This window comes from Cheilinus undulatus, linkage group 19, assembly GCF_018320785.1.
Source record: "Cheilinus undulatus linkage group 19, ASM1832078v1, whole genome shotgun sequence".
Classification (NCBI taxonomy): Eukaryota; Metazoa; Chordata; class Actinopteri; order Labriformes; family Labridae; genus Cheilinus; species Cheilinus undulatus.
In genome coordinates, this window is record NC_054883.1 from 1,608,179 (window position 1) to 1,621,285 (window position 13,107).

The 13,107-nt window shown below is 39.6% G+C and overlaps 2 protein-coding genes across 5 annotated transcripts in view; one reads left to right on the forward strand and one right to left on the reverse strand.

Annotated features, from left to right (window-relative positions):
* Positions 1-3,486, reverse strand: part of LOC121527129 (sorting nexin-16-like) — a 53,129-nt gene extending 49,643 nt beyond the window's left edge. For all 3 annotated transcript variants that reach the window (XM_041813863.1, XM_041813862.1, XM_041813864.1), the window contains exons 1-2: positions 3,360-3,486; positions 23-492 (exon numbers count right to left, since the gene is read on the reverse strand). In XM_041813863.1, the coding sequence (XP_041669797.1) occupies positions 23-433 (411 nt within the window). In that variant the 5' untranslated portion in view covers positions 434-492; positions 3,360-3,486. The remainder of the gene's footprint in view (positions 1-22; positions 493-3,359) is intronic.
* Positions 3,487-4,447: 961 nt separating this feature from the next.
* The window catches only part of lmf1 (lipase maturation factor 1), a 35,009-nt gene continuing 26,349 nt past the window's right edge, over positions 4,448-13,107 (forward strand). The window contains exons 1-4 of one of the 2 annotated variants that reach the window (XM_041814141.1): positions 4,448-4,661; positions 8,460-8,769; positions 9,635-9,645; positions 10,537-10,685. In XM_041814141.1, the coding sequence (XP_041670075.1) occupies positions 4,460-4,661; positions 8,460-8,769; positions 9,635-9,645; positions 10,537-10,685 (672 nt within the window). In that variant the 5' untranslated portion in view covers positions 4,448-4,459. The remainder of the gene's footprint in view (positions 4,662-8,459; positions 8,770-9,634; positions 9,646-10,536; positions 10,686-13,107) is intronic. The other variant, XM_041814142.1, reaches the window with a different exon arrangement.

Here is a 13,107-nt window from a genome sequence, read left to right on the forward strand (position 1 = left end):
GCAGATTTTTACATCTTCATACCGTGAACTTGGCCCTCTCCTCCATGACCTCATACCCCAGCACAGTGGGGGTTATAGGCCTGTCCTCCTCCTGCTGGCTTGTCATAGGATCCGACATGGATCGAGGACAAGTGGAATACTCCACAGAATGATCCAGAGTCCCGTTCAGCCTGGCCCGAGTCACAGGGCTCTGCTGGGGTGGTGGCGTCCTGCTCCGGCTGCCTCTGTCCGTGCAGCGAGACTGACGCTGAGAACCAAACCCTCCACATCCTTGTCTGTTGAGGTCCTCCCCTGCAGCCCGGGGGAGAGACGAGTCTGAGCTGCTGGACACGCTGCCAAGTGACGAGGCTCGGGGGGGGCGTCTGAGCTTGCTGCTACCTCTGGCTGAGGCTCTGTCAAAGGGCACAGGGACAGGCACGAAGGGTGATGCCATCTTTGAGAGCTGTGCGTCTCCGTCCCACCACTGCCAAGGTCAAGGGTTATCCTTAAACCCTGTGAATTAAAGACAACAGCGCTATGAACAAAAAATGAGCTGTAATCAACCACAACTAATTTCCTGTTTGTGTTATGGAAGCATTGAATCAAATTTTTGCACCATTCATTTGATGTGTGTATGTGTGCGATAAGTCTCAGTGTGTGTCACTGGCCACTCCTGCATGTTGTGCATGGTATTGCATTTTCAGAGCTCCACCACTACATATATTCTGAACCATGTGGTTTGGTTTGTCTCACCACTACAGGAGTTTCCAGAGGCTTACACTTCTTTGTGTGTGTCTGTGCAGCAGTGCAAGTTGGTTTTGTGTCTTAGTTTTAACATGCAAGTAGCAAAAGAGCAAGAGAGTGAGAAGCAGCACTGAAACCAAAAGGGTTCTTATTCGGGACTATTTTGATAGAAAAATTTACCAGCAGTGGAGCCAACAGTCTTGTCATATTTACTCACCAAAAAGAAAATCAAACAGCATATGACATTCAGTGGATGTTGGAGGGCTATATCATTGATGCTGTGACATGGCCAGTGTTTTTATTGTGTGAAAATGTTATCATGGCCAGTATTGTATAGCACAGTGACAACCCTCATGTGTAGTATTTATGCTATCTAAAAAACAGTACGCTCCAACTCAAACCTTTTTGTAGAAGAATCTGTCGGCAAACATTAGCCTTTAACAAGGCAGAAGGGGGTGGTGAATAATTCACATGGGCCACTTGTCATTCATAATTTATGGATTTGTACATTAGGTGTAAAAACCATCAAGGAAAAAGCCAGTATCAATCCGTAGAAAATGAGTGTCTGATCATCTTGTCATGCCATTAGCTGTTGTTGCTGCATTAAGAAACCAGCCATGATAATTTAATTCAGCATAAAAAGAAGAGGAACCTGCATGTTGTATCTAATAAAAGCAAGGCATGAAACTGGTTTCAGATCAGACTCAGACACTGATAGCTAAATGTAAACATGTTTACAAGAGATGCTGTGTCACTGTTGCCTTATAAAACCTTTGTAAATTGTTAGACAGTAATCCTGCTGTACGTGGTTGTATGAAACATGTAGAATATAATAAAGTATATGATGAAAAGCCAGACGACAAAATTAAAAATAAACATTTAAGGGCAAAATAAGGTTGTCACAATTCCAACATTTTTTCAACTTTGATGTGACAATAGTGAACATGCAGTAATGCTAAAACCTCACTTATTACCCTGACAACAAAAATAGAAATCAAAGGGACCTACTTGGGTGATTTTCTTGTTATTAAATACCTAAAACTGCACGAAAACTTATGCTGAATGTTTTTGTACAATACAATACAGCATGAGAGAGATGGCCTGCTTTGTTTGAGATATTCATTCCTCTCCTAAGCTCTAAACTTGAAATAGGTGACATTTGTTCAAACTTCTGTAATATTTCTAAAGTCAATCATTAATATTAGAGTCAATTTTAAAATAAGATATTGTATGATTTGAAAACAGTGGTATCAAACAGCAACAGTGCTTCAGAAATTTGACCATCTTATCAGTAGATGTGGGGTGTTTTTGCAGTCCAGAAAAATGATCATATTAACTTGTTCGCACCTATTTCTATACCTATGCAACAAAATGTAATCTCAAGGCACCTCGTTATTTATTGTTTAAAATGATCACAAATTGCATGCAAACAGACAAAATTACACAATAACATTGTTTTTGTGGAACTTAGACAGTATGCAGGAGTTTGCATACATCTTTTGATAAGTCCTCTCCTAAGTACCTGTCTTATGAAATATACGTGCATTCATTACTATGGCTGCCTTTTGATAGTAGTTATGAAAATAACACGAGAGGGTATCATAATACAACACCAGATATCGACAAACGAACTGAGTTAACTGGCATTAACTGCTGGTGCTCCCTTTTCATCTGCGGCTGTTATTACAGGTGTGTGAAATAGATGATAAGGCTTGGACTGGAGCCATTATGTCAAACAACTGCCTCCCAAACATCCTGCTTCTTACTTCCAGTCATGCTTTTCGTGTCAGGCGGCTAACGACGTGGCTAACGTTTGGTAGAGGTGATGTTAGCAGCGAGCTAAGCTAACATTACAAGGGTTGATGGCATCCTTCAACTACAAAATACAAAAATCCCCTTAGAAAACAAAGCCAGAATTAGTAGCATTGGATTCAGCGGCTTATATTAGTTACTCTAAATCAGTTTGGTAATTTGGAAAAAGAAAACTTTACGTCTATCAAACAACCAGGTGGACTGGTAGCTCAATATCACCATTTCAAAGCCAGTGCTTTAGCCAAAGCGGCCGTTGTTATGGTTTAAATAGTAACCGTGCTCACTGGTGACTATCCGTTGAATGCGTTCGTAGTTGTCGCTGCTAGCAGCAGATGGAGATAGCATGTGTTATAACTAAAGGTATTTTGATAATAACTATATGGAAAACGATGCATTAGGACATTTTCTGTCTCCACCATCTGTTTCCACTGTGACACTCAGAAATGTGTTGGGTGGAAAGTAGTCAGTTAACATGGTCACTCTTAACACCATAACACCATTAGCAAGGTAACTTCGCTACAGTTGCTTACTGACAACAGTCGAAGCAAAGTAGGCTAACTCAAATATAATTGAAATAAAAGCTGCGCTTATTATTGAAGTCATGCTGAATCGAATAGAAACTTCAACTCTTCCGCCAGGATGTATTAATGCTCGTTTTATTTAAGTTGTATGGTTAATATTAGACAAGTTATGTCACAGTATATGAACGATGTTTGGTGGGTCATTTACTCTACTGACAGACGGTTACAGGACATTTACGCTAGCTCGGTAGATTGTGCGTTAAACATATTAGATGACCAATGATGACAATGACATTTCCTTACCGTTGGAGGTAAATTTACTCCGCTTCAGAAAATAATTAAATCACACACATACAGCCCGATGTGTGATTGTCTTATTGCTGTTTACCCTCCGCGCTGTCTCCTCCCCTGTCCGCCTCATCTTAACTCGCATGACTTTGGACACACACAGCTGCAGGGCTTCAACATAGCCAGGCGAGGGCGCTGTAGCACAGCATATGTGGCTGTAGCCTCCTGTAGCAAAATATTAACAGTGGATGTGAGTCATTACTGGCTTTGTGCTGGGGATGATGCATCACGTGCCTGGTCAGCACACGCTCATATCAGGAAGTGTAAGTGCTCGATTATCTTATTTTCACAGCCTGCAGACTTTAAAAATACACATTAGGCTATATATTAGATAGCTCACATATGAAATGGCCCATTTCTTAAATCCAGCAAGCCCCAGCACGAGTCTGTGTTGCTATAGACTGAGGATAGTTTAGAGACCATAAGAGGATGTTTTTCATGCACTGATTGGAGCATTTTTCATAACCTGGAGCAAAGTTCCCTCTTCCCAAAGTTGAGAAGATTTTTTTAAAAACAAATAAACTTAGTCTTACCAATACATTGTTTAAAAAAAAAACAACGTATGTGTGATTGTACGTTTATTACTGAGTGTCATATTATTTTGTCAGTATTATAATTGTATTAGGGGCCTCTCTGGGCCCCTGTCAATCATGGGCCCCTAGAGTCCTTCTCCATATTCTCTCCTTTTCGGCGCCCCTGGCTCTGCCGTGCCTCTTTTCACGGTGTTCCTCTCTGCTCTAAAGAGAGTTGAATGTACCATGTTTAACTCATTTATTACATCGTATTACGACCTTTCCTTGCTACAATGATAGAAAGATCATAATAAATGAGTGAACATTTGTATTTTAAACGCCAAAGAGGTTAAAAATTAAAAGTTAATATATGTCTTTTTAATTTCCCATCTTTTTCCCCAAATGTCTCGCGGGCCAGATTACACCTGCTGGCGGGCCGCCATTTGGGGATCGCTGAGTATCGTTCACCTGCGGGTGGCAGTAATACGCCAAGATGCGCCTAAACTGCCGGAAATGTAAAAGGAAGAAGAAAGGTCCTCAAACATGGCGGCTACCTTAAGCGACACTTCGTGTGGCTCTGTGAGAAAAAGACATGTAGGTGGCTGTAAGACCGATGCAAAGCCTGCAGACACTACGAATGAAAAAGAGAATTGCAAAGAGACAGAGAAGAGGCTTCGGCCGCTCCACGCGGGGACTTACTGGCTCACTCGCATCGTGCTGCTGCGCTCAGTTGCCTTTATTTACTGTGAGTATGCTCACATTTCGGCAGCCTTGCCTTTATTTTTAATGCGCGCAGACAAGAAGAGTGCTGTTTTTGAGGTTGGAACAGTAATCTAGCCGTGCCAGCATCAGCCGGTGTCACAGATTGACTGGTTTTGCCTTTTCAAATGTGTCATATTTACTGTGCATCTTGCTGTTTTAATTTCAAATTACAAAGAGCCCCCTGTAAGTTTGACCTATTTAAGAAGACTTTTATCTTGAAATTCCTGTCTTGGCTCTGTGACTGATGCATGACGGGATGATCATCAATCTAAGGTGGAATGAGTCTGTGGAGATTTGGAGTTTCTTAATTATTTCAATTTAAAGGCAGCTGCACAGTGATTGACATATTTGAGAAGGCTTTTATTTTGAAATCCACATCAGATTGCCTTGACACGGTGTCAGTTGCATTGCGGGGTTGGCAACTACAGACCTGTATCAGGGCTGTATGTGAACTTTAACTTTTTTGCCCATATCACTGCTGCTACAGAGGTTGACTCTCTTGTAGCACAGAACAAAAACCAGTATACCAATATGTAGAACGTTTGTTACATTTCTAAAACCAAAATGTAACCAAAATATTTGCTGAGTAAGTGAAAGTAATCGAAAAACATACTAAAATACAGCTGTCAGCTAATGTCTAACAAAGCAAACAGCCAATCATTGTTAAGAATTTTGGGGTTCAGCAGAGAAGAGAGACGCTGAATCATCGCCACATTCAGACACAAAACATGCAAACTGCTGGAAGCTGACTAACTTTATGGAAGTGTTGGCGCTTGAAGATGATTAGAGCGGTATGATTTGGAGATATGACCTTGAGATAGATCAGACAGAGGAGCAGATGAGCTCCATTCATGCTGCTATTTGCTGCTTTAATCCTTTTATCATTCATTGTTTTAACTTTAGGCAGGACCAACAGACAGCTGAAGTCTTTTTCTGTGTTCATCCTAATAACTTAAACTTCAGTGTGTTCTAGAAACTGAAGTGTGTTTCTTTGTTCATCCTCAAACTGTGTTTCAAGGACTGAAGTGTTCGGTCAATGCATTTTTGTATTGGTATTGATATTGGCTAAATTTAATTTGTAAATATCTCCACATTGTATAAACCCCGATACTGTTAATCCTAGTCAAACTAAGAAAAAGAGCAAAGTACAAGTTTTATGTTCTTATGTGGGCCTTTTTAATGGATTTGTTGCTGGTCAATTCAAAAGGACCAAGGGCCACAGTTGGACCACAGGCCATAGTTTGGACACCCTAATGTATTAACTAATACTCAGAGTAATAGGAAAATATTTTCAACATTTTTAGAAATTTATCTAACACTGTTAGAGTCTGGTCCATATTGACTATCACACTGGGGTCTGATGTTTTTAGAGCTAATGTAAATGAATAAACCCTTCTTTTCTCTCTAACGCAGTGTAATGATAACATCAGTACTATAGGAGTTAAAGGGTAAAAATCTATCACCAAATCATGTCTTTACCCTAACAATACACACAAAGTTTATGCATTGTTGGATGTATTGATCTACCTCTCCGTGCTCCTGACCCTCTCTCTCCCTCGTCCCACTGCTGTCTGTCCGTCTCAGGTCACTCTCAGCATCGTATCAGCTGTGGAGCATGGCTGCTCGCACTCCAGATTCGGAGAATTATGCATGATGAGAGGAAATAACATTCTGCTTGAATTTAGAATATTCCAGAAATATAAAATTAAAGGACTGAGCATGAATTTCAAATCCTAAATCAAAGTGGAGTGAAGTTTTTGTGGCAACAAGTAGCCTAAAATTGCACACATGGCATGCACGCACCTCTCTCACCTTGTCATCGCACCTGTGCTATGAGGAGTGTCAACCTCGTAACGCAGGAAGGAGGGGGAGCGGGGATATAATGCTTTAGGTTCGACAGACTGGTTATTCTCCACTACTCTGCATAATTGGTTGAAACTGGTTAACCATGCTGCTGCATTGTGCTGTCAGACATGAATTCGACTGTGCACATTTCCCACAGAACTCACATGTCCGCAGCTTTTTGCAAAGAGAGGCGAGTCCTACCAGCATATTGACATGTCAAATTGCGTACCTTCTACGCAAAATGCGTACAGGTTGGCAGGTCTGCAACTATCAATCCAAGGTGGAATGAGTCTTTGGTAACTGGGTTTATTTTTAATTTCAATTCTTAACATGTCAGAAATAAAGTGAGCTTGATGTTTTTCAGCTGGCTTTTATTTTGAAATCCCACATGAGTGCGTCACATTATTTATAGTGTCCTCCGTCTCATAAAATGTAAACAAACCAGCACGGAGGCCTTTTATTTTGAAATACAGTCGTTTCACATCTTTGCGGTAATGTCTCTTCTATACCTGCACCATGAAACCTTGAATATTATTCTGCACTCTATTTTGGATCGTTACGCATCAACAACAGCCCTTCTCACGGAGATCAGCTGTTGCAGCCTAACCACTGAATGTTCAGCAACACATTTCAAATAGTAAGTTTTATTATTCATGAAATAACAAAATGAATACTGATCTAAGACCAGGCACTTGTTAGAGGAAGAGCAGAAGAGCTGTGCATATGAAGAGAGCAACAGTGTGCAGGGGCACATTTGGATACTGGAGTTGTAATAAATAAACTGGGTAACCTAAAGGCATTTTTACACATTTGCTAAAATTAACTCAAAGCGAAGCACTCTTTATAACCTTGATGTGTCAAAACTTTGCTAATAATGTCCTGTGAGGCCTCTATTATTTTTTCAAAGACAAAAAGAATCAGAAAAAGCTGCATGATCCATTAAAAACATAACTTTCACCCTAAATTACAGAGCTGGCAATTCACACCGGATTAGAATTACTTGTGGACCTCAGTGTGCACTGAAAAGATGGTTGATGAATGCCCCGGAATTTTTACTCCACAAATTACGGACACGATTAATTAACACGGGATTAAAAACACTTAGATTATTACAGACTACCAGAGGTCCCTATAGATATTAAAGTCCCAATGTGAAAAGGGCATTTGTATTGTCACCTATTGATTTTTGAAAGACATTTGGAAAGAGATGTTGCAGTATTGTAGTTGCTGTACTGGATTTTTTAAAGCCAGATGTCTCCAGATGCAAAGAAGTGGAGTAGAGGAAGTCTTAAACCTCCTGGCAGACAGCTATGTGCCCGTCTGTCAGTTATGACCAGTGTAGAAGCAATCAGTGTACTTCAACTGTCTCTTGTAAGAGACTTAAAGATTCCTTGGCTTTTTTGGTGTCAGCTTCAAGTGAAAATTTGCTTTCTGACATTGGCTTTAATATTTCTTAATTTGAGGTTGTTGCTTGGTTCATCTGAGGTCTCCTCCTTCTCTACAGTAAAGAGAAAGGCACCTTTAAAGATTCACTGCCATTAAAGTTTCCCTGAAATTTTGCTGCAAATAGTTGCAGACAAAAAACAGAAAAGCTATGTTTCTCAATCTAACCTGTCCTTTTATCATGAAACATGTTAGGAGCACCATATGTGTTTGAAGTCATAAAGAAATCAACAAATGCATTAGAAAGCAGTCTGATTTCTCAATACTGGACTCACTTCAGCCTTGCTGTGGTATCCTAATTTGAAATATGACCAACCAGTGAAACAGCATCTTAGTTCTCTTCCAGACTTGTCATCTTTGTGCTCTTGTTAAGTATAATTTCCTTTCTTCCTGCAAAAAAAGGCTTTACAAAGTCAGGGATATTATATTATCACGCTTGTTGTTGAGTAAGTAGGTGGTGATATTTTTATGTTTTCTCTTGTCTTCTCTGTAGTTGTGGCTTTCAGCGTTGCATACAGCCAGAACAAGCAGCTGATAGGCAATCATGGCCTTCTACCCTGCAAGAGCTACCTCAACAGTGTGAAGCGGTATGTAGGGGGTAAGATAGGCTTGGCAGCCTTCACCTACACACCATCTGTTCTGTGGTTGCTAGACTGGAGTGACATGGATGCCAACCTAGATGGCCTTGCCGTCATCGGGATGGCACTGTCTGCATTTGTTCTGGTGACGGGAATGGCCAACATGTTGATCATGGTTGCACTGTGGGTGCTTTATCACTCCTTGGTCAACGTAGGACAGCTGTGGTGAGTCTGGATAATACATGTACAACCAGAAAAGCACTCGGACAGCGCAGACCTCCACCATTAGCCCTATCTCCCAATAGTAAAGAATCCTTTAAAAAATTCCCGGATCCAGACGGTGATCCGGATCACTCCCAAAATCTAACCAGTCCTTCCTTATGCCATTTCTGACATTTCCTGAAAATGTCATCAAAATCTGTCCATGACTTTTTGAGTTATGTTGCTAACAAACTAACAACGATCACATTATCTCCTTTGGTGGAGGTAAACTGTTTTTACCAGCCCTTATTTGGCAACATATACTTTTAGTTGATCTTTCATATACAACACTTAGATAATAAGTTTTAAATGTGTTTTTATTGTGTCCATATCAAAGAGATTTCACAGAACTAAATATGAGGGGCAAAAAGCAATCATGAGACACAGGGATATTTGGATAACTTTATTATAAGAGATCTATTAAATCCAAAAAGTGTCTAAACAGACTAGATGTGTTGGAAAAAAGTTGCACTGTGTGAAGCAGGAGAGCCTTGAATGATTTATCCCCCCCAATGCTACAATGATATAAAAGGGTGAAAGATGTTTTTCACAACTGAAATTCATTCATGGCGGCCACCAGCCATCCAACAAACCTAAAATACACAATTTTGAGTCACTTTACAAAAACTTTAATAGTTAAGAGCATTTCCAGCTTATTCTCATGTGATCACAGATCTTATCACAGCCCCCAGAAGCAAATCAAGACATCTCCAAATTATCTTTTAAAAGTTTTAAATTATTAAAGTGGGGCCAAATTGGTATCACTATGTATTTATTTTTATTTATTTATTATTTGATGTAATAATGATTGCTTTCTCTCTCTTTTTAGGTACTCCTTTGGTAAGTAAACCCAATGGGTCGATCTTTTGCCTTCATTTTCAACCATCACCTCAAAGTCCAGCACTGCAGCATTTATATTTTTTGGAGTATACATTATTATTACAAGATAATATTCATCTAATGTTGTTTTGCATATATTGAGGGTCAACATGGGTATCTAGTATAATATTGTTCTATCTTTTAAAATGAAAGAGCCCAGCTCCAGAGCCATGGATCATAACCATAATACTTCACAGAAATCTGTTCCAATGCTAACACCTGTCAGCACTTTTATGGTTTAAAGACAGTAACTGTTGTTAAATATTGGTATTGCTTATTAGTGTCCTGTGTACAGTTCACAGCCTCTGCTTGGCAAATGTGGTTAACACTTGGTTGTTACAGATTGCAGGCCAGTGTCTAAGGTAGGGAGCTGTGGTTTCTGTTTCTCTTACAGATGTTGTTTCCCTCTTAATGTCACCATTTTGTCATTATACCCAGTTTTCTTTTGGACCCATTATTACCCTCAGTCTAACAAAAGATTAAACTTTTTAGACTAAGGCCAGTTAATTGCTCTGAAGTAGTTGTGAAAAAGTTAAGGTCATCAGTAAATATTGTTGTGCAGAATTTTCTAAAGTAAAACCATTATTGCTAATTTTAAATACATTATGAACACAATGTTTATGAGCAGATTAAGTCTTTACTTAGAAAAAACTAGTTTAGTTTATTTAATTTTAGCTAAGGTAGTGCCTGAGCTCTATGGATGACAGTGTTTTTCAGCATTTGCTGGACCAGTCATGATTAACTTGGCCTTATTCTTACTGCTTCTGCTGAAAACCTCTTCTAGGCAGGTTTGGGCATAGACCGTTTGCAGGGCAGGAAAATTCACACCTCCAATGTTGATGATATATTCAGGTTGGGAGAGTCAGCTGTTGGAGACAGGATTCCTGGCCATTTTCCTTTGTCCTGTGTGGACTCTGTCCCAGGTCCCCCTCCGCTGCCCCACTTCCCTTATCTGCATCTGGACCTTCAGATGGCTCATTGTTCGCATCATGCTGGGAGCTGTGAGTTGAACATTTGCTGCATTTTTTTAGTCTACTGAAATCAAGGGAATAACTGCTCTGACACAAAACAGCAGATATGAGCAATAAGAGCTGTACTCTGCATGAAGCTTCTGTAAACAAGTGTTTATGTTTTCAGGTTGTTTTTTTAACTTCTCCATATTCAATACTTGTAAAACAATTAGTGTCTCAAGTCCCCATATGCTTACAGCTCTGTTTAAAGAAAAGGTTACGTAAAACAGAGGTGAACATGCTCCTGCTCCAACCTTTTTGCAAAGTGTTATATTCACATTTTACAAACGCCCTAGCACTTTTCTGAAGTGGAATTTGTATTTCTGCCGGGGAGGAGACAAATATTAAAAGAAAAGGTCATGCATATACAACCACCACCACCAACACAAACAAACAGTCAGAATGTCTGCTTGTGAGACGTTATTTTTCAGCAAATTACATCTTGTAACCTGACATGCCAGTTTGTGGCTACCAAGCTTTTAACTTTCTTTGTTTTCAGAGTGGAGATATTCTACCATTCTGCTAGCAATGGAAACAGAACATGTTTAGGCGTTAATAAAACATGTTATTTGTATTTGGGATTTTGTTTTATTTTTCCAGTGTTTCAAATACAGTTGTTTTGATTTGTTTAAAATGTGTTTAATTCTGTAGATTTGGGTACCTTGTTTCTGCCACTAACAGGAAATCTGCTATTTTGAATAAATTGCCAAAATTGGGGCATTTTTGGCTTGTTCCAGGGTTCATACTTGATAGTCCTTGCCCAAGGGATTTAATCCATTCCACGTATACTTTAACATAGACCTCGATTTTCTTGATGTAAAGTTTGTTAGGACATTTTCATTACTCTGAAGGCGTGGCCAAAGAGAGCCTTTAAATTTGCCTGTTTTTTGACAAACAGGAAGTTGTTAATAACTCAGCTGTCCAATTAGACTCAGACTTCCTGTCTTTATGAAGTGTCCGTACCTGCACATATTCATTTGGTCAGTTTTAAAGGAACCCTGTATGATCAGATAAGTTCATCTTGTTGGATAAGTTTTTGTACCTCTCATATGTATACTGAACTAAAAAACTCACTAGATATCTGCATTTTGAGTAATTTGAGTTTATAAACTCACTAGGAGGCCACCATGTTTTGGTTATCACTGACAATGTGATGTCACAGTTCCACAGCGCTCCTCGCCGTTCCTCTGCAGTAAGCTGTTTCAGACTGGCAACCAGTGTTAGGTCTGCATCTCAGAGAGGCTGCACGTCTCACACACGGAAAAATTTAAAATTTGAGGTCTTTTCAATTCTATTTTTATTTGCACCATGAGCAGTTATCTGTCCATCTAGACAAGAAAATGATAAATACAGATCCATATTTACCTTGTTGGAGCAAATATTTACGTCCACATCGGTAGAATATGTTTGAAATCTGTTTCTTGATGAACCAGATGAAGGCCACAAGCTAAAATTAATCTATTTAATAAAGTTGCTCCCCAGATGTCGACTCTTGATAAAGCTTTGTTTCCACACAGTTCAGATGAAGGTAAACAGTTCAAAATCACTTCCGGTTTGCGCTTTTCAGAGTGAAAGTCCACCTTAGCATTTCTTTGGAGAAACTCCATTTGTAGGTACATAATGGAGTTTCTCCAGGATGAATGACAGAGCTTTGACAGCAGGGAGACAAAAACAACATGCAGCAAACTTGTGTCTGGTATGAAAGCTGTTATGGCAGCAAAAGCTGCAAGCAGAAAAACCGTCTGAAAAACAGTTACTGCATAGAAACAGCGAGGAGCACTGCGGAACTGTGACATTACAGTGCTAGCGTGGACCAAAACACGGTGGCCTCATGGTGAGTTTATAAGCTCAAATTTACAGATTTACTTAAAATTTATTTCTTGATTAATATGTCAAATTATAGTTATTTACTTGCATTCCTGAACAGAAAAATGAGTTTTAGTGGTTGAATGTTATGCTTGATTCATTTCTGACTTCTCAGAGAGAGCCCAGTGAGCCGGCTCAAATTTGGGTGAATTCAGTTTGAAATCCCTCATTCCTGTTCAAAATGGTAAAACGTGGAGAGCTGACTGAAAATGAAAGAGTCCGCATTAAAGCACCTCATGATGCTGGATGGTCTTTGAGACAAATATGACAGGTGGTCTAAAAAATTTGTTAAGCACTGTACATATCTATCCAACAAGACAAACTTGTCTGATCATGCAGCGTTCCTTTTAAGAATACATAATAGCATCTCCTCGTGGTGAAAGAAAATGTCAAGGTTTACAGTGCAAGCCACTGCTTAAAGTCCTTTGAAGATGTTTGCGTAACAAAGGCCTTTAGGAGTCATGTCTGTGCAAAAATCCGTGACTTTGTGTCAGATGGTGACCTCTGCAGGGCCACAAACAAAATACTACCATTTTGTCTCGCCACA